Raw genomic sequence first — 20,998 nt, 5'->3', positions numbered from 1 at the left:
TCTACACACAATACCCCATGATGACAAAGCAAAAACAGGTTTTATACATTTTTGCAAATACATTTTTGCAAATATATATATATATATAAAAAAACTGGTAATGTCACATTTACATAAGTATTCAGACCCTTTACTCAGTACTTTGTTGAAGCAGCGATTACATCCTCGAGTCTTCTTGGGTATGACGCTACTAGCTTGGCACAGCTGTATTTGCTCTGTCAGGTTGGATGGGGAGCATCGCTGCACAGCTATTTTCAGGTCCCTCCAGAGATGTTTGATCGGGTTCAAGTCCGGGCCACTTGTCCCGAAGCCACTCCTGCATCGTCTTGGCTGTATGCTTAGGTCGGTGTCCTGTTGGAAGGGGAACCTACCCCAGTCTGAGGTCCTGAGTGCTCTGGAGCAGGTTTTCATCAAGCATCTCTGTACTTTGCGCTGTTCATCTTTCCCTTGATCGTGACTAGTCTCCCAGTCCCTGCCGCTGGTAAACATCCCCACAGCATGTGGCTTCCACCACCATGCTTCACCGTAGGGATGGTGCCAGGTTTCCGCCGGATGTGACGCTTGGCATTCAGGACAAAGAGTTCAATCTTGGTTTCATCAGAACAGAGAATCAATGTTTATCATGGTCAGAGTCTTTAGGTGCCTTTTGGCAAACTCCAAGCGGGCTGTCGTGTGCATTTTACTTAGGAGTGGCTTCTGTCTGGCCACTGCAGAAATGTTTTGGTACCCTTCCCCAGATTTGTGCCTCGACACAATCTTGTCTCGGAGCTCTACGGAGAATTCCTTCGACCTCATGGCTTGGTTTTTGTACTGACATGCACTGTCAACTGTGGGACCTTATATAGACAGGTGTGTGACTTTCCAAATCATGTCCAATCAATTGAATTTACCACAGGTGGGCTCAAATCAAGTTGTAGAAGCATCTCAAGGATGATCAATGGAAACAGGATGCACCTGAGCTCAATTTAGTGTCTCATAGCAAAGGCTCTGAATACTTATGTAAATACGGTGTGTTTTTTCCCTCCTGGTTTTGCTATGTCATTATGGGGTATTGTGTGTAGATTGATGAGGAAAACATTTTAGAATAAGGCTGTAACATAAAATGTGGAAAAGGGGGTCTGAATACTGTATAGGCCTTTGCATAAGCTCTAATTTGCGTATGGGTGTTTAGAATTAAATCACCTTAGAAAACGCTGACCACTTCGTTGTTTGGCTTGGAAACATCCACAAAGACCAGGTTTACACTCGGTTACAACCTTGTTGAACTTTTGTTAAAATTGACCTATTACAGTGAGCTAAGTTTTAAAAGCATGACACTGTTTAGATAAGTATCTGATGTGATTTTTGATTGCATTGATGTCAGAGTGGTTAGAGGAACAATAGAGCGCTGAGTCCAAGGCCATTAGCGACCTGTTGGTCGTTAGCGAGTTGAGTGCAGCCAACGCATGTCCAGGTGCCTTTTTTGGTTTTATTTTAACAAGGTAAGAACATTCTTATTTACAATGACGGCCTAGCCCGGCCAAACCCGAACGACACTGGGTCAATTGTGCGCCACCCTATGGCGCACAAATGATTAGGATTCATCGGCCACGTGGAATCTGAATGCGGTCAGGACCGTCGTTAATAAGGTCACTGCAACAGCCCTAGTTAGCCAAGCATTGTGTAGGACTGTATTCCCTTTACTCTGTTGACTGTCAGAGACAAAGAGTATGAGCTAATTTGCTTTCACACTACAGTATTCCCACAACTGGTGTGATTTCTGAGAAGGACTTCATAGAAGCACTCTTTTCAGAACAGGTGATTTGTAACATTCCGAAGGCTGCCTGACAAAATTCAAAGGCCCTTCATACCTTGTAGACTGCGTGTAAGTACCATCAGGACAGGCGAGGGGAACACTTCTCACCTTCATAGTGGAATCATGTGTCGGGGGAGCAAGAAAATAGAGCAAAACAGAGCTTATTGAGCCAAGTAGCTGAAATGCAGCAAAAAAAAGTTAACAGCGGCAGAGTTATCTGCCAGAGGTATTGAACCTGGATCTACCATCCGTTTGCACGTTGCTGGGCATTTGCATTCTGTGTACTCAGCGTCAGACCCACCTGTGGTTTAAACCCTGCTGCATTCTCAGTGCTGAATGTGACCAGTAACCTGGCACGCTGAGCATCAGTATGGTCCATTGCCTACACAGACTAGTTATCCACAGGTTAGGATGTTTCGGATCCCTTGTGCAGGATGACTGAATCCATTGCTGCTAAACAGCAACACCTGCCATTGCTACTAACGTATATTCCACAGCTGCGATATCCGCTGCTGCTAAAACGACTGACAATAGTACCGAGTGCTGATATGTCTGGCTGTCTTAACTGCTCGGCGCTTGTCTCCCACCACCCTGAAGTAAATACACTGTACACAGCAGGGAACAAAAGAGAGAAACTTCAGCTGACAACCTAGGTGGAGAAAGTGATGGAGGTAACAGAGGGAGCCATTTCGACAGGTTTGCACTACCAAGGCTGGCGAAAACCGGTCGCCCCCATTAGCTACTGTGCTCACAGTACAGAGAGACATGCCGGGAGTTGGGAGGAAGAGCAGAGTCGCATTTTATTCACAGCGCTCAGTGCACATTTTACAGGTCCGCCCAAAAATATGACGCGTCGCCGAAGGAGGAGGAGAACGGGAGGCAAAGCCTGCAGAACCAACAGGTAGTAACTCACGGGGAAAAGGTTGTGATTTCCAAACAGCTTCTCTTGTTGGTAAACAGTCAAGGGGAATCTGCCAAGTTAACAGCTCACTGGTTGCTTCCGGAGCGTGCCTAAGACCAAGGAGCACTGAGGGAGGCTTATGAAAAGGTACGGTCCATGGTGCTTCATCAGCTAACACCCCCCCCCCCCAACCACACAGGGAGTCTAGGCCTATATTTATTTATATGTAATGTGTTCATCCAACAGGCTCGTTTTTAATTGGGATGACTTAAGCTTGATCACAGAAGGGAACATGTTAAACTTACTGTGCCCCCCACGATCCTCCCCAAGGGGTACCACGACCTCTCGTCGAACCAGTTGAGGAACTCGTAAAACCCATTTGTGGTCAGATGATGTGTCGACCTGTAGTTGAACCTGTGGAAGATGGAGAATATGGCTTTGTTTTGGTACAAGGCAAAAATAAACAGTGGCACACAAAAGCAGGTAGCTAATACAAATATCTCGTTAAGATTTTGTTGAATGTGCAAACAAATATTATTTGGAAAGGATAGCCTTACTATTTCCTGATTCTACAAAAAAGGCGGCCAGTATTGCTGCACATGCTTTGTATCATTTGAGAGTAGGCTTCCCTTCAGCATGCAAGCTTTTGCATTGGAGCCAATAACGCTCCGATCAACTGCAAGTTCAATCACATTCATAATTCTGCACTCTCACAAAGCCTCACTTCTAACAATGTCCCAGCCAGCACAGGTTTAAGTGACCAAAAAGAATAAAAACTGTCTTCAGAGAAACAATCAAATAGCTAAATTAATGCAACCGAAGATATTTAATGGTTTGGACTGCTATCGAGCCACAAACACTAAAAAAAAAGCAGACACTAGGAAGACAACTGCCAGAGAAAAAGCAAACATTAAGTACAATTCATGGGCACATTATCTCCTCTATGGAATGCCCATATATGCGTAGGCCTGCCTGTTAACACATCCTTGAAAGAAGAGTCTACTGCTAGTGCAAGTTTGAAGGACAATTACCAACTTTATCTGACAATACGGAGACATCCCAAACTTCCAACCCGAACAGAGTCCGCTTGGTTTGCGTGACATCGCCGCTCTGAAACGGCAAGCTTTCATTTAATTCTCTCTAAAGATTGTGAAATGTCTGCCAGAAGCCACTCTGTAAACGCTTTGCATACAGATTCACATGTGGTTGCTTGCTTTGCTTAGATTCCATGCTAGGCCATGAGTTAGATTAATATCTAAAATCTTCATATGGCTCAGCGCGAGGCAGTGATGTTAGAGTTCAAGTGAAAAACAAAGAAACAGTTTATATATGTAGGGGACAGTTGATGTAACCAGAGTAATATAATACACTTCATGAGTCAGTTGTGCAATGTGATGCACCAGTGGCTCTGAAATAAGGACATCCATCCTTGGGACAGATCACGTTTGTCTGCAGAAACAGCCCCAACCCTGGCATGTCAGCAACCCCTAAGGACAATAGCAGCATCCTTCCCTAATACTTTGGCTCCATAGCAGATGATTCAGGAGATTCGAGCCAGCAAGCACACGGTCACTGAGCTGCTGGGAGACAAGCAGCGCACACACACACACACACACACACACACCAAAATGGGTGGCAAGCTCATTAAAATCACTGCATGGTGCTTGTTCTTCTACACAACTCACCTGAAGGACTCGTATGTGCAGGTGGGGAAAGGGGATGGCCAAAATCCTTCGATAAAGTGTTTGGGGGACAAATTCTAGTAAATGACTGTCTTTTCTAGGCTTACGTTATTTTATATCAGTGTGTACACACGGGAGATTTAAAGTCCTGGCACTTTTAAAAGGATTTCTGGTACCGAGGAAATAGGCTTTGAACAGTGACAAAAGCCAGCGAGGAACAAAGAATTAAAGGATGTAAACAAACACTTGCACTATTCATACCTATTAGGTCTGGTGCACTTACTGTTGCAGTTCACTTTCAAGTAGAATATGACACATGCTTTTGTTATGGCTCATTCTTTATTCACTGACTGACACGTCTAGTGAGAACAAGCTACTGTTGAGCACACACACACACACCTTATATTGCAGTGCACATGATGAGCACAGACAAGCTGGCTCTTCCACAGAGATGGAACTAGGACTGTTTATCCCTGTGGCTCCTCATGCAGTCAGATCACATTATTTTATAACCTGAGACTGGACACTTTCAGAAGTTTGAGCATGAGCCAGCAAAACCAGTGTTTCTTTCAAACTCTGGAGCATGGAGAGACCAGAAAGGGTCAAATGCAGCCAGGTATAAGAGCTGCCCAGCAAAGAGCACTTACTGCCACAACCTAACCTCTCATACCCTACACAGGGAAGCTATTGTTCGTCAACTGTCAAAGCACAGAGGCGGAAAAAAAGAGAACCGCAGAAAGCACTTATAAAAAACTTCACCCGCTGCCTCACCATATTCACACAAAAAAAACATTTTCCAATGATCTCATGGACAGCAGAGCAGAGTGTTTTATCCTTGCACTTGTCACTTTGATGGGGCGGATAATGTGGCCTGCCAAGTGCATTAGGAATTTAATGCATAACTGCCTAGTCGCTCCCGGCCGACAGAACATCACTGCACCGTCAAGTAGTGAGCAGGTGAGCTTCAAGTGACACAAACTCCTGCCGTTTAAATCATGTCTGGCCTCGGAAGCATGGAAATGAACTAAATGTGGCTTACGTGTCAACTCTGGAGCAAATTTCACTGCGAAATGCAAATTATTCACAGCATCTTATGCATTTGAAATTGGTTGGGGATGCCCTCAGGCGTCACAACTAATTTCGATCATGTCCGTTACAGATATGAGTTCTCCATTGTTACAAAGCCCTCATTCAGTGCATTCAAAAAAAGGGACTCCTTTGTGGTTTATGAGCCGGTAACGTCTTGCACCTCGGTAACCACATAATCAAATGCATCATTGGTTTTCCTGCCCTGCTCCTGCTGTTTGGATAAATGTCCAAATGGACTTTTGTCCCGGAGTGCACTTGCCACCTTGACTAAGCCTAATTGCCCGCTGTCTTCACACTATGGATAGATTACCTGGAAGTGTTAGAGTTCAGGGAATTAACCACTCAGTGGTAGCAAATATAAAGCTGGGGCTGCCTGAAACACAACAGCTCAATGTTTAACACGGGCATTTGGTGATTTCGTAGAATTTGCACACGAAAGCCCACACAAGTCGCAAACAAACCAAGAACGCACAGTTTGGGAGCAGACCCATCTGCAGAGTGGTGACCTTTCCAAAAAGCTAGTCACAATAAGTAGCATACATCTGGTTCTGCCTTTGACTTCGGTAAAAGCAAGGGGGGGGGGGATTGCTTAACTTCTGCAAACTTATCAGTCCAAGACTATGTTCTGAGCTTGGTTGAGCTCATTGAACAGTTAAACAAAATAGACTGCTGTGCCTGTGATTACTAGAGCAAACCGTACACCTGGGGTTCAAGGTTGGCCAATCTTCTTGATTGTCCTCAGGTTATCCTGCATGGATTTGTTGATTCCCAACTGCCCGACTTTACACACCTATGGCATGTCTTATTGCCATTTCAGATAAATTGAAAAAGTATTGCGAATAAATGCCAAATGAAGTCTATGGGGACCAACTAGCAACAAATCCATACTGGAGTCGCGACTCCTGCATGAGAGTGAAATGCCTTCAAAAGCAGGTATGGGAGAGAACAAATTCACCAACTACTTCTCTGATAGAGTTCAGTGTGTCAAATCGGAGGGCCTGTTGTCCGGACCTCTGGCAGTCTCTATGGGGGTGCCACAGGGTTCAATTCTTGGGCCAACGCTTTTCTCTGTATACATCAATGATGTCGCTCTTGCTGCTGGTGAGTCTCTAATCCACCTCTACGCAGACGACACCATTCTGTATACTTCTGGCCCTTCTTTGGACACTGTGTTAACAACCCTCCAGACGAGCTTCAATGCCATTACAACTCTCCTTCCGTGGCCTCCAACTGCTCCTAAATACAAGTAAAACTAAATGCATGCTCTTCAACCGATCGCTGCCTGCACCTGCCCGCCTGTCCTGCATCCCTACTCTGGACGGTTCTGACTTAGAATATGTGGACAACTACAAATACCTAGGTGTCTGGTTAGACTGTAAACTCTCCTTCCAGACTCGCATCAAACATCTCCAATCCAAAGTTAAATCTAGAATTGGCTTCCTATTTCGCAACAAAGCATCCTTCACTCATGCTGCCAAACATACCCTCGTAAAACTGACCATCCTACCGATCCTCGACTTTGGCGATGTCATTTACAAAATAGCCTCCAATACCTTACTCAACAAACTGGATGCAGTCTATCACAGTGCCATATGTTTTGTCACCAAAGCCCCATATACTACCCACCACTGCGACCTGTACGCTCTCGTTGGCTGGCCTTCGCTTCATAATCGTCGCCAAACCCACTGTCTCCAGGTCATCTACAAGACCCTGCTAGGTAAAGTCCCCCCTTATCTCCGCTCACTGGTCACCATAGCAGCACCCATCTGTAGCACGCGCTCCAGCAGGTATATCTCTCTGGTCACCCCCAAAGCCAATTCCTCCTTTGGCCGTCTCTTTCCAGTTCTCTGCTGCCAATGACTGGAACGAACTACAAAAATCTCTGAAACTGGAAACACTTATCTCCCTCACTAGCTTTAAGCACCAGCTGTCAGAGCAGCTCCCAGATCACTGCACCTGTACATAGCGAATCTATAATTTAGCCCAAACAACTACCCCTTCCCCTACTGTATTTATTTATTTTATTTTGCTCCTTTGCACCCCATTATCTCTATTTCCACTTTCTTCTACTACAAATCTACCATTCCAGTGTTTTACTTTGCCACCATGGACTTTTTTTGCCTTTACCTCCCTTCTCACCTCATTTGCTCACATTGTACATAGACTTATTTTTCTACTGTATTATTGACTGTATATTTGTTTTACTCCATGTGTAACTCTGTGTTGTTGTATGTTGTCGAACTGCTTTGCTTTATCTTGGCCAGGTCGCAATTGTAAATGAGAACTTGTTCTCAACTTGCCTACTTGGTTAAATAAAGGTGAAATAAAAATAAAATGCAAGTGTCAACTCTAGAAGAGGAGGTTAGGAGTAATATTCTGAGTTGCCACCTAAATTAAACATTTGAATAACAGGATTACAAATACATACACCAGAACTAGCTTGATAATGGTCTCTTATGGGATGTTCCAGTTGAATTACTTGGAGTTGAAGCATTACAGCAGGCTTTAGGAGACCCATGGGAGATTAAGGACCGTCAGCCAAGGCTCTACCAGTGGACCCAGTCTTGGCTACTTTCCATACGACTCAATGGCACTCGGGGGAGGCCCCACCCACTAGGCAGGACTGTGCACACACAGCCTATTCCCCTTCTCACCACATGCTCATATGTAACTTAGGTATCAACATTTGAATTTTTTTTTTTTTAAATGTTGGATGAAAGTAGAGACTCGAACTACAAAATGGTATATCAGACACTGCAGTTGAAAAAGAAATGGGAAGTAATTCTACTTTGAAAGTTGAAAAACTTTTGAGAAAATGGCCCTTGAATATTTTGTTACACCTACTGGAGAGTTCGTTCACACCCTCTTAAGCCTTAGTCGCACCCATCTCTTTAAGGATTCATGTGAGGCCATGTGATAAACGTATATATCTGGAAAATGTAGCTAGACTCTTACCCGTATACATGGATGAACACTTCATGGCAAACTGGAACCATTTAATTCCATTTTGTTTGTAGTTTTGTGTCAAGTCACTCCGGCTCGTGGCTCGTGCAGAAAGTAGCCATTCACTTTTTCCCTACTGATTTGTCGATAGCGCCTGCTAAATTCAGAGCATCAATGTTGAGAAAAGTAGCAACCCTTTAGTTCTCGATGGCTAACGTTATATCTTTAAAAAACGGTGTGGCAGAAAGGACTGTCAACACATACTGAGCAGCTCACGTTATAGACAGAAGCATGCTACATGGCTGACCAATCCAAACTCATCGCCACATGTCCATCCATTATGTCAGCCAATCATGGCTAGTGGGAAGGTTCCTTACTTTTTCCATGGCTAAACCAACTAGGCTCGTCATTTAAAATTGTCTTCGTATTTATGGATGGAATACAAGGTAGCTATTAAGGCACATGAAAGTTCACATGTTCCAGAAGGCACAAAAATGCATTTTGATTAAAAAAATATATGTTTACGTTCAAATGGCTCTCCTGTGAAGTAGTGACTTGCGACATACGCCTAGTTTCCTGAAACAAGTCACATATGGCGGAAAAGAGTGACACTTGTTTACTATAATACCGCAGTGTCCAACAGAGACAGAAGCTGGTCGAGAAGACGTTTTGGCGAATGGGCTGTATTCTTATTCACACGACACGATTAAATTACTGAGCTCCGTGCTCAACGATCCATCAAGTAATTGCATTTTGTGGATGTTTGATGGCAATATTGTGCAGACGCTACAGGAAATTAGTTGATCATTCTGGATTTAAATGTTAGCTGTAATTACTTGCTCACCAGTATACAGGCTTGATGAGGTTCTGTCACTGCTGATTTAGTGGTGTTTGCATGAACAAGAGCGGGAAAGAAAAACTATATGCTCATAAGATCAGTATGTGATGAATACCAAATTGAGCTAATGATTCCACCAAGTCAACCATTTCGGGGATTACGGAATGAGCAATAAAAACAATCTGCATAATTTCAGTGTGTAAATACTTGCTGAAACAGCAAAGAACTTGTATCTGATCATGTGCATGGCTTCCAGAGATAAAACCAGCATCCGCGGAACATCGTTAAATCTTAACACCATGAAAAAAATGTCAAATTATGAACAAAACTAATTAATTTACTCAAATTGATGTCTAACTCAAAATGTCACAATTTTTTACTTTTCAAAAGAAGCCAGCTGGCTGTAGTTGTTGGGAAACAATAACAGATGGCTGCTGCTTCAGTTCCTAGGTGGGGCATACTGCCATCATGTCAATAAGCAAGGATCTTAGCAACTGTCTATTCAAATCAACACATGAAAAATGACAAGCTATGTAAAGCCATCTGCAGAGCACAGACATAATTATGATATCCATATTGATTGTTCATGGGCAAGGTGGGAAATTAACTTTTTGGTCTACCAGCCACTGTGACAGGCAGATTTTAAATCTACTCTATTCATAACATTTTTGTGACCTGCTTCTTTTAACCAAATGTATTTGGTTAAAAGTGACTGCCCTGCCACAAAATGCTGAGTGAAAGGGCTTATTTCTGATGATAGTTTAGGGCTCTACGCTGCCATGATGAGCTCCTAAGTCGAAATGTAAAAGCACACAAATACATCTAGGTGAACAATGACAAAAACTTTGGTAAATAAACGTTTTCGGGAGTGATCCATGCTCAATCAAGCACAATCATTACATGAGACAGAAATGTTCAGCTGGCCTTTTAAGGGATGGGCCGTTACACTGACCCTCACTTGTCTGATGAAGAAAGGAAAAAAAAATCTCAGACTGCGATGTCTTCGTATTCAAGAAACACGAGGACAACTTCTGTGAGCTTTGGATATAAAAAAGAAATATATTTTTTAACCTCTTGACGGTCGCCTAGGATAGGGGGCGCCACAGCGCATTTTGAAAAATTCGTACCCATTTTAAACGGCCTACTACTCAAACTCAGAAGCTAGGATATGCATATAATTAATACTTGTGGATAGAAAACACCCTAAAGTTTCTAAAACTGTTTGAATGGTGTCTGAGTATAACAGAACTCATATGGCAGTCAAAACCCCGAGACAGATCGAAACAGGAAGTGGAATTCTGAATTGCGAACTCAACTTCATCACGTTGCCTATTAATCACACCGTGAGCTATGGTTCATTGAGCACTTCCTATTGCTTCCACTAGATGTCCCCAGTCTTTACAAAGTGATTTGAGTCTCCTACTGTGAAAACTGACAGAATGACACGCTGTGGAACGTGGTCACACGGAGAGGGCCATCACCATTATGACGCCGGCGCCCCTGGTTACCCTCCCCTTTCGAAACGTTTTGAAACACAATGCAATCGTCCCCCTCGAATCTTATTGGAGCTCTCGTTGAAAAAGGCCCTACAGATTTATGTTATACAACGTTCGACATGTTTGAACGAACCTAAATAAGAAAAAAAATGCATTTTGTTGAAAGAGTAGCCCCGCGCACGTCGGAACTTTTGGTGAAGCCTTCAGAACGCGTTAACAACAAGCTAATGGAACATAAAGGATGAACTTTTTTGAACTAAAATACATTTGTTGTGGAACTGGGATTCCTGGAAGTGCCTAAGGATGAAGATAATCAAAGGTAAGGGATTATTGACAATAGTATACAAGACTAGATTTGATATGCGATTGTTCCAAGATGGCTAGCCTATTGCTATTGCTAGCCTATTGTTCTGAGTATCGCATCCCCTTTTATCGCAAAGTGTGATTACCCAGTAAAGTTATTTTTAAATCTGGCATTACAGGTGCTTTCAAGAGATATTAATCTATAAATCTTAGAATGACAATATTACATTTTAAAAATGTTTTCGAATAGTAATTTAGTAAATTGTAGCGCTGTTTCATCGGATGCATTTGAGGGAAAATAGTTAGTCAACGTTACGCGCCGATGTAAAATGCTGTTTTTATATATGAACTTTATCGAACAAAAGAATGCATGTATTGTGTAACATGATGTCCTAGGTGTGTCATCTGATGAAGATTGTCAAAGGTTAGTGCTGCATTTAGCTGTTTTTTGGTTATTTGTGATGCATGTGGTTGGTCGGAAAATGGCTGTGTGGCTACTTTTACGATATACTCCTCTAACATAATCTAATGTTTTGCTTTTGCTGTAAAGCCTTTTTGAAATCGGACAACGTGGTTCGATTCAGGAGAGGTGTATCTATAAAACGATATAATTTGGAAAAGAATTTGGGAAAAAAAAAAGTATTACATTTTGTTATGCTAATGGCGACATGATTTTTCGCTGGATGTCCGTCGAGGCCGCACAGGGGTTAAGTTACCAAATGCTCTGTGTGACCACCCGCGAACGTGGCTGGTGAAAAATGCATTCTTATCCGTGAATGACAAAGTCTATCTGCATTTGGCGGGTGTTAATTTCCCTGTTCATGGGTACAACGGAATTAAAGCCATTTGAAACGGCATTGAAACGTTTCTGAATCCCAACTGTCAAGTTTGCCATAATCGTTAGTGCTTCTAAAATTGTCCTTTGAATGGAGCTCCCTCAATACCAGATTTTCAAGAGCTGTTCAATAGCATATAGCCCAGTTCTGCTATGTTTGGGCCTAGCCTGTGGAGAGAACAGACTAAAAAAATAAAAAAATAATAATAAATAAAAAAATAAATCGGTCTGGTTTATTTGCTCGACTTATTTGCTCCAGATTGACGTAAAGACAAAGCGCAAATAAAACAGAGTGTTCCTGTAAAAGGACACTAGGGCAAAGTCTGATAAAAGTCTTCCCTGGATTCTTATTGCTGTAGCCCCAAGGCAAGTAACGAAAGTAATGGACATGTAAGACTGTCTTTTAAAAGGAAAGGTTTGAAACTAATTATAAACTGAGTGTTTCAAGCCTTGAATACCACGGGTATGACAAAATATTCATTTTTACTGCTCTAATTAAGTTGGTAACCAGTTTATAATAGCAATAAGGCACCTTGGGGGTTTGCGGCATATGGCCAATATACCACGGCTAAGGGATGTGTCCAGGCACTCCGCGTTGTGCATATGAATAGCTCTTAGCCGTGGTATTCTGGCCATATACCACACCCTCTCGGGCCTAATTGCTTAAATAGACACTCTAGAGCCCGCTGACTTTCAATTCAGTGTTACTGCTATATTGACTGCCCAGTTATGCTATTACATTCACTTTAAAATGAACCAAATAAGAATGTGAACATATCACAACTCCTCTAACTCAAACTTACTCAGACTGACGCTAACGTCTGATGCATTCACCAGCGGTCTGACTTGAGTCTGTCATCAAATAATTTTGTTATCGCTCTCTGACATTTTCAAACTCTCCCTGACCGACTCTGTAATAGCCATGTTTCAAGCAGACCCCCATAGGTTACCTTGCTGTTCTTGGGCACAGGGACTAACTAAATAGCCACATAGCACTCATATCTGTAGACATGAAATGCTTTGTAAGGCTGGTAGTGGCTCACAACACCATCATCCCAGACCCACTCCAATTCGCATACCGCCCCAACAAATCCAGCAATGACGCAATCTCGGTTGCACTCCACACTGTCCTTTCACCTGGACAAAAGGAACACCTGTGAGAGAATGCTGTTGATTGAACACTGAGCTGTAGTCAACACCATAGTTTCCTCCAAGCTCATCACTAACCTAAGGACCCTGGGATTATACACCTCCCTCTGCAATTGGATACTGGACTTTGACAGGCCGCCCCATGGCGGTGAGGGCAGGCAACAACACATCCGCCACACTGACCCTCAATGCAGGGGCCCCTCAGGGGTGCGCGCTTAGCCCCCTCCTGCTAAGCGCGCTTCTACCACAAAGCAACCACAGCTTCTATCACAAATCCAAAAGACTGCTGAAAAGTTAAACGGCTATCTGGACATTCTGCTTTTCACCCCCTACCTACATGTACATATTACCTCATTCAATCACCCCAACTACCTCGTACCACAGTACACGGACTCCATACCGGTACTCCATATATAGTCTATATATAGCCTCGTTATTGTTATTTTGTGTTACCTTGTGTAACCCTTTTATTTTTAACTATTTGTTAATCTTCTTACTTTTTAACTGCATTGTTGGGAAAGGGCTCGTAAGTAAGCGTTTCACCGTAAAGTCTACACTTGTTGTATTTGGCAGAATTAGATTTGCATGGTTTTGCTTTCTGGCGCTCAGCAGAAACAGAACGATGAGCTCAGTCATGGACGATGCACACATGGAACAGTTCAGCAGAAGCCTGGCCCAATGAGAGATGAGGGGTTGGAGTGCTTGCTAAGCATGTTCAGGACCTCTGGAGGTCAGCGGAGTTCTAAAACAAAGAAAACGCAAAGCCTTACAAGAGTTTCAGAACGTCGCTCAGCAAGTCCCTGCACTGCATGACCAAACTTTAAACAAATGTGTACACGGCTTCTGAAAAATAAAAATGGTTGTTTAGCCTCATGGTACAGGCATCGACGGCTGGCAGTGGAGCATGCAGAGCGGGCAAATTCTATTAAAAAAACATTTCACACTCGATAGATTGCAGTTTCAGAAACAAAACAAAAAGGAGGTTATGAATAAAGCAGTTGCCAAATGTGTTTTGGCCCTTCCTTTGAGAGGGTGAAGCAGAGTGATGTGAACAGCCAGTCCCTCTCAATGAGGCCAGCTCATCTAGACTCTTTACTGACACTCAATGAAACCAGTCACATCAAGGAGCTTGGGATACCCCCTAACCTCACAGCTCATTTGAAAGTAGCCAAACACTGATCAAGGAACCACATTGACCAAACACTAAGGACATGGCTACATACAATAAATCGGTACAAGTTTGTGAATGCGAGGCATTCCTGAAACGAAGCCATACTCTTGGGAACCAGAGGACAGTTTGGAAGCAATGCTAAAGTCCCCTGATCTCAAAAGTCCCCATAAGAACAGTTACACAAGCTTTCTCTACAGGGATGTGCTGCATTCCCGAGAAGTCTTCATTTTCACAGAGGTATTTTTATTACAGATGCACAATATCAGGGTAGAAGCAGTCAGTAGCATGCTCTGCGATAAAAGCAACTTTACCGCTCGCCATTTTGATTATTAAAATGTTTGACCTATGCTTTATGCAGATTGCCAATTAAATGTTTTTCAAAAAATAATTAATTGTCAAATGTAATAATTTAGTAACAAAGGACTATCAATAAAAGCCTTCCTGGCAAACATCACCCTAAACTTCAAGGAGCAGTTTTGAAATTAGCATGAAAGGGGGAATTGACAGACGAAAAATAGATTAATCCATTTGAGATGAAAGTAAGCCCTTGTGAACAATGAATGACAGACTAAAACAATTTCAATTAATTCCACTCCTCAGTATTTAAGTCCGTGGGAAAAGGTTGTCTGAGAAATTAAGTCAAAGTCTAAAAACATGCAAAATGACATATGCGATTGTTTCACTTTAACCTGCTCATGCATGCAGACCTGTTAGCACAGAATTCATTTACACGCAACAAAAATATAAATGCAATGTAAAGTGTTGGTCCCATGCTTCATGAGCTGAAATAAAAAGATCCCAGAAATTGTCCACACACAAAAAATGTTGTACCCAAATTTGTTTACATTCCTGTTAGTGAGCATTTCTCCTTTGCCAAGATAATACATCCACCTGACAGGAGTGGCATATCAAGAAGCTGATTAAACTGCACAATCATTACACAGGTGCACCTTGTGCTGGAGAGAATAAAAGGCCACTACAATGTGCAGTTGTCACACAACACAATGCGTGCAATTGGCATGCTGACTGCAGGAATGTCCACCAGAGCTGTTGCAAGAAAATTGAAAGAATTTCTCTACCACAAGCTGCCTCCAGCATTGTTTTAGAGAATTTGGTAGTATGTCCAACCGGCCTCACAACCGCAGACCACACGTAACCTTGCCAGCCCAGGAACTCCACATCTGGCTCCTCACCAGGGTCGTGACCTGACTGCAGTTCGGCGACGTAACTGACTTCAGTGGGCAAATGCTCACCGTCGATGGCCACTGGCACGCTGGAGAAGTGTGCTCTTCACAGCCGAATCCCAGTTTCAACCGTAACAGGCAAATGGCAGACAGCGTGTATGGTGTCGTGTGGGCAAGCGGTTTGCTGATGACAACGTTGTGAAGGCATAAACTACGGACAACGAAAAACAAATGCATCTTATCGATGGCATTTTGAGTCAGACATTGTCGTGCCATTCATCCGCCGCCATAACCTCATGTTTCAGCATAATACACGGCCCCTGTCGCATGGATCTGTACACAATTCCTGGAAGCTGAAAATATCAGTTATTCCATGGCTTGCATACTCAACAAATGTTTGGGGTGCTCTGGATCGACGTGAACGACAGCAGGTTTCAGTTCCTGCCAATATCCAGAAACTTCGCACAGCCATTGAACAGGAGTGGGACAACTTTTCACGGGCCACAATCAACAGCCAGAACTCTATGTGAAGGAGATGTGTCACGCTGCATGAGGCAAATGGTGGTCACACCAGATAGACTGGTTTTCTGATCCACGCGCCTACCATTTTGTTTTTTAAGCTATCTGTGTTCCCAGCCATGTGAAATCCATAGATTAGGACCCAATTAATTTAAATTGACTGATTTCCGTATATGAACTGTAATTCAGTAATACCTTTTATATTTTTGTTTAGTATTCAAATAACCACTACAGGGAAGCTATAATCCAACCTTACCAACCTATAAACAATGAATCTAGAGGCAGAGATCGAGTTCAACAAGATGATTGCAGGATTCTGTCTTGGTTAAAGTTCAAAGCAAACTGCTATGCTACTTTCTTATTTAAGACTTCCAGCTTTAAGAGCAGGCTTCTTCTCAGTGGGACTGCAGAACTAGACCGATCAAGTAGAGCTTAGCCTCCATCTCCCCAGAGTCTCCCATCTAAGCGGATGTGACATTTGAACAAAGCAGGGGAAGTAAACAACTGAGATGCCTCCCCGTGGATAGTAAACAATCAAATAGAAAACACCTACAGCACTCTGCTGAAGGAGCCAGTGAACAAACACAACCAAGCCGAGCAGGAACATTTCCAGTTTGGCACAGGAACCCTTCCCCATAACAAAATAAAAGCTCTCGAGTCGGCAGTCAAATCCTCCAACTTAAACGGCTTCTTTTGAGGAGCACACCAGAGGCGTTCTTGCCTCTGAGGAGCTGATCAGTCTCCCAGAAGGGAGGCAGAAAGGAACCAAATATTGGTTAAGGGTGTTTATGAGAGAAATCTGTGGGGGAACATGAGAATGGTGCTACAGCAACAGCACTGCAGACAAACGCACCACGCTTGGCCGGCTTTTTACACAACACCCTGCCAAATACTATATCAAATCCTAAAAGACAACTTGAGCCCATAATACCAAACCTATAGAGGCGCCTTATTAAAACGCCCGTCTGCAAACAGTGAAGTGCACAGTTGGGAAGCATCAATGTCAAGTCATTGGATATTTTGAGAGTTCATGCGCTGATCATGACGAGAAGCTGCATGGGGCCATCGCCATCTTATAGCTTTGTATGACTTACCTGTTCAGCCCTACAACTCCCCTTTCTCTATTATACTGCTCCATGGGTAGCCAAATTCATCTGGATGAAAGGATCACCTATAATATTCCGTTAGAGGAGGATAATGTCGGCTGCTACCTGCTTACAGGCTGTTGTTGAAGCAACATCTTGGAAGCTATGTCAGCGCATGACCCCGACTGTTCTATGATGAATTGAGCCGTTTGCGCCACACAACAAATGCGATCATAAGAGCCCGTTTTGTGGCGATCAAAGGAGAAACGAGATGCTGCACCTACCCAAGAAGTCCAGAGGGGAGAGAAATAAATACATGAGACTCTGGATGACAACAGGTTTGTTTCCAACACTAGGGCTGTTTTCCTACAGAAGTGAAATTCCCTTTGGGTTTTGTTTCCATGCCACAATACTAAGGAGCGTCGCAATACTGGTACTCTCCTGGCCCTAAAGTGAATGCTCAGAGAAGTAGAGCAATTACTTTGACAAAAAGAGTCCTGTCATAACTGCTCAGTAATCAATGTGACATATCAAACATTAAGGACAACGTCAGTGGTAATTACAATCATATGTAATCACCATCATATTTAAAATCAACATGTTTAATACCCATTGACACCACTCAATGAATAGGCAAAATCTTTGATTTGGATCAAACTTCCAGTCTTCCTCCTCGTTATCCAATTAGAGGAGAAAAAAAAACAGCCTGCTCATGACGACTTCATATCTCCCCCACTCTTCTGGTTCTACCACCTTAAAACACAATTATGCATGAAATGACTTCTCGCTCAGTTGTCCCCTGATGTGGCAGTTTATCAGAACTTGACTTCAGTGGGAGGTCGACCGTTGGACTCTGAAGGGGTGCTCTCGGTCTGAAGGTGCAAGTGAGCAGAAGAGGCCCTGAGCTTTCCGAGTACACTGGTAAAGCTTGGAGCTGCAATTATTCCCCCCCCAGACAAAGCATCACCATCATACCACCGTACAGCAGAATGACTAGCCGACCCCAGGAGTCACTGAGACCGATAGCAAAGACCGTCTAAGACACGCACGCCTCATTGGCTCAAACGTCAACCAGGCGACGGCGCTCACTAAAGCCCCCGTCAAGATGGTACACACTTTACAGCGAGCAGAGCACACGCTCCCCGGTAAGCTCGCTAAAGTCAGAGACAGTAAAGCTACCATTGAAACACAAGTTATCCTTTGCCCAAAGAAACCATATCCGGATGTGCGGAGTGCCACAAATTCGACAATCCTGGGGTCAGAGAATTTACTGCCAGGGCCCCGGTAATTACACCGTCTCTGTACCCCCTCAACCCTTCATCGTTATTTCCAAACACACAGCTGCTACTACATATTCTATAGCCGTGAGATGAATTGGCAAATGGAGGGGGTGTGGCCACTCTGCTGAAAGGAGACGATTCATCCTGCCGAAGGAAGACTTTGCAGGCATAAATCCCCATCTTTCCTGGCCTCAGCACCATTGTGACTGTATATCGCTGAATGAGTCAGGCAGGGCACGGGGCCATCTGTGGGGCTCAAATCTCTCCCTGCGCCAATGTGCCTACTAATAATGAGGCTAAGAAAACAATTAAGATGACAAGGTAGTCCAGGGGGACTGGAAAGAGCAAAGTATCAAATTTAAGATATTTCAGTTCTGTAAAGAAATGTGCAAACTTCAAATACTGAAAAGTTTGAAGCTATTTTTTTTGCTTAACTAGCATGATTAAATTTAAGAGGAAAGTATGAGAGCTGATCCTCCCTCAGAGGCTGGCAAAGACTCCAGACGCCAGACTGAGTTCAATGTAATGGAGTCATTAAGACTTAACAAGGACCATAATATGAATACCAGTAAATTAAAATGTATGGTTGAAAATAAATTGCACAGAATTAATCAAGTGGACAATAAGTTTTATGGAGCATGACATCCAAGTGGGCAAACCAGCGCAGTCAGGCACAGACTTCGAAGCATAAACCAACGCAAACCTTTAATATCTCACTCAAATTCAATTACATGATTTGCCATGTTAAACTCAATAATCTTCGTATGGTACCTATTAGGGCTGACCCCATTTAGTCGATCCATTGACGCATCATCTAATTACATACTGTGTTTGTAAAGTGATGTAATTTGATCATTGATAATAATTACTCAAAGCCGAGACACATATTTAGAATGTTGCTCAACTGTCAGTATGCATCTCTCCCTTTACTCCGTGTGCAGAGGGGGGAAGCAGGAATAAGAGCCAGCAGCAAAAACAGGGACAGGGCAGATATTTTCATTGCAGGAAGCAAGTTAATACACAATACTGTTGACCAAATAATGGTTTTTGAGAAAAACTAAATTAGCAGACAACGTTGTGCAGCCTAATCACTGAAATTACCGACAATCAAAATTGCTTCGTAAGAGGGCACTGTCCGTGTAATTTTTTGCTTATGGTCCCAGCTCTAGTTAATGTGAAAGAAGTGTGATGTTTGGCTTCTTTCCTGTTGTGCCCTATAAATCCACATGTACAAATGGAACAGTAGAGTTAAACCAAATTAACGTAGTAGTCAAGACAAGATAGTTTTGACATCCGTTCAAGTACTCAATTACTCAGGCACATCCCTGCCTTAAAAGGGATTTTATTAAAACTCATACAGTACCAGTCAAAAGTTCATTTTTACCATTTTCTATATTGTACAATAGTAAAGACATCAAAACTATTAAATAACATATGGAATCATGTAGTAACCCCCCCCAAAAAAAGTGTGAAATCAAAATATGTTATATTTGAGATTCTTCAAAGTAGCCACCATTTGCCTTGACAGCTTTTTACACTCTTGGCATTCTCTTAACCAGCTTCATGAGGAATGCTTTTCCAACAGTCTTGAAGGAGTTCCCACATATGCTGAGCACTGTTGCTTTTCCTTCACTGTGCGGTCCAACTCATCCCAAACCATCTCAATTGGGTTGAGGTCGGGTGATTGTGGAAACCAGGTCATCTGATGCAGCACTCCATCACTCTCCTTCTTGGTCAAATAGCCCTTACAAAGCCTGAGGTGTGTTTTGGGTCATTGTTCTGTTGAAAAACAAATGATAGTGGCACTTAATGCAAAACAGATGGGATGGCGTATCGCTGCAGAATGCTGTGGTAGCCATGCTGGTTAAGTGTGCCTTGTATTGTAAATACATCCCAGACAGTGTCACCAGCAAAGCACCCCCAAACCATCACACATCCTCCATGCTTCACGGTGGGAACCACACATGCAGAGATCAGCCGTTCACCAACTCTGCATCTCACAAAGACACGGAGGTTGGAACAAAAAATCTCAAATTTGGACTACATTTTTTTCTCACCGGTCTAATGTCCATTGCTCGTGTTTCTTGGCCCAAGCAAGTCTTCTTTTCATTGGTGTCGTTTAGTAATGGTTTCCCTGCAGCAGAGGTAACTCTGGGTTTTCCTTTCCTGTGGCGGTCCTCATGAGAGCCAAATTTATCATAGCGCTTGATGGTTTTTGCAACTGCGCTTGAAGAAGCTTTCAAAGTTCTTGACATTTTCCAGATTGATTGACCTTGTCTTAAAGTAATGGACTGTCATTTCTCTTTGCTTATTTGAGCTGTTCTTGACATAATATGGACTTTCACCAAATAGGGGCATCTTCTGTATACCACCCCTACCTTGTCACAACACAACTAATTGGCTGAAACGCATTGAGGAAAGAAATTCCACAAATGTACTTTTAACAAGGCACACCTGTTAATTGAAATGCATTCCAGGTGACTTTCTCATGAAGCTGGTTGAGATTATGCCAAGAGTGTTTTTTGGTTACTACATGATTCCATAGTTTTGATGTCTTCACTATTAGTCTATAATGTAGAAAATAGTAAAAATGTGACCCGTTTCAGGAAACTATGCGTATGTCGCGGGCCACTACGTCACAGGAGCGCCATTTTAACGTAAACGTTTTATTTTTATCAAAATGCGTTTTTTGGCAAAAATGCCTTCTTGAACATGTGAACTTTCATGT

General features: G+C 42.9%; 1 protein-coding gene across 2 annotated transcripts in view; it reads right to left on the bottom strand.

The window, feature by feature from the left end:
• LOC106588202 (dolichyl-diphosphooligosaccharide--protein glycosyltransferase subunit STT3B) overlaps nt 1–20,998 on the bottom strand; it is a 110,706-nt gene that overhangs the window by 48,128 nt on the left and 41,580 nt on the right. For both annotated transcript variants that reach the window (XM_014176962.2, XM_014176961.2), the window contains exon 2: nt 3,002–3,110. In XM_014176962.2, the coding sequence (XP_014032437.1) occupies nt 3,002–3,110 (109 nt within the window). The remainder of the gene's footprint in view (nt 1–3,001; nt 3,111–20,998) is intronic.

Source organism: Salmo salar, chromosome ssa27 (assembly GCF_905237065.1).
Source record: "Salmo salar chromosome ssa27, Ssal_v3.1, whole genome shotgun sequence".
Taxonomy (NCBI): Eukaryota; Metazoa; Chordata; class Actinopteri; order Salmoniformes; family Salmonidae; genus Salmo; species Salmo salar.
The sequence above is the reverse complement of the archived record's forward strand: the minus strand, read 5'-3'. Positions and strand labels throughout refer to the sequence as shown.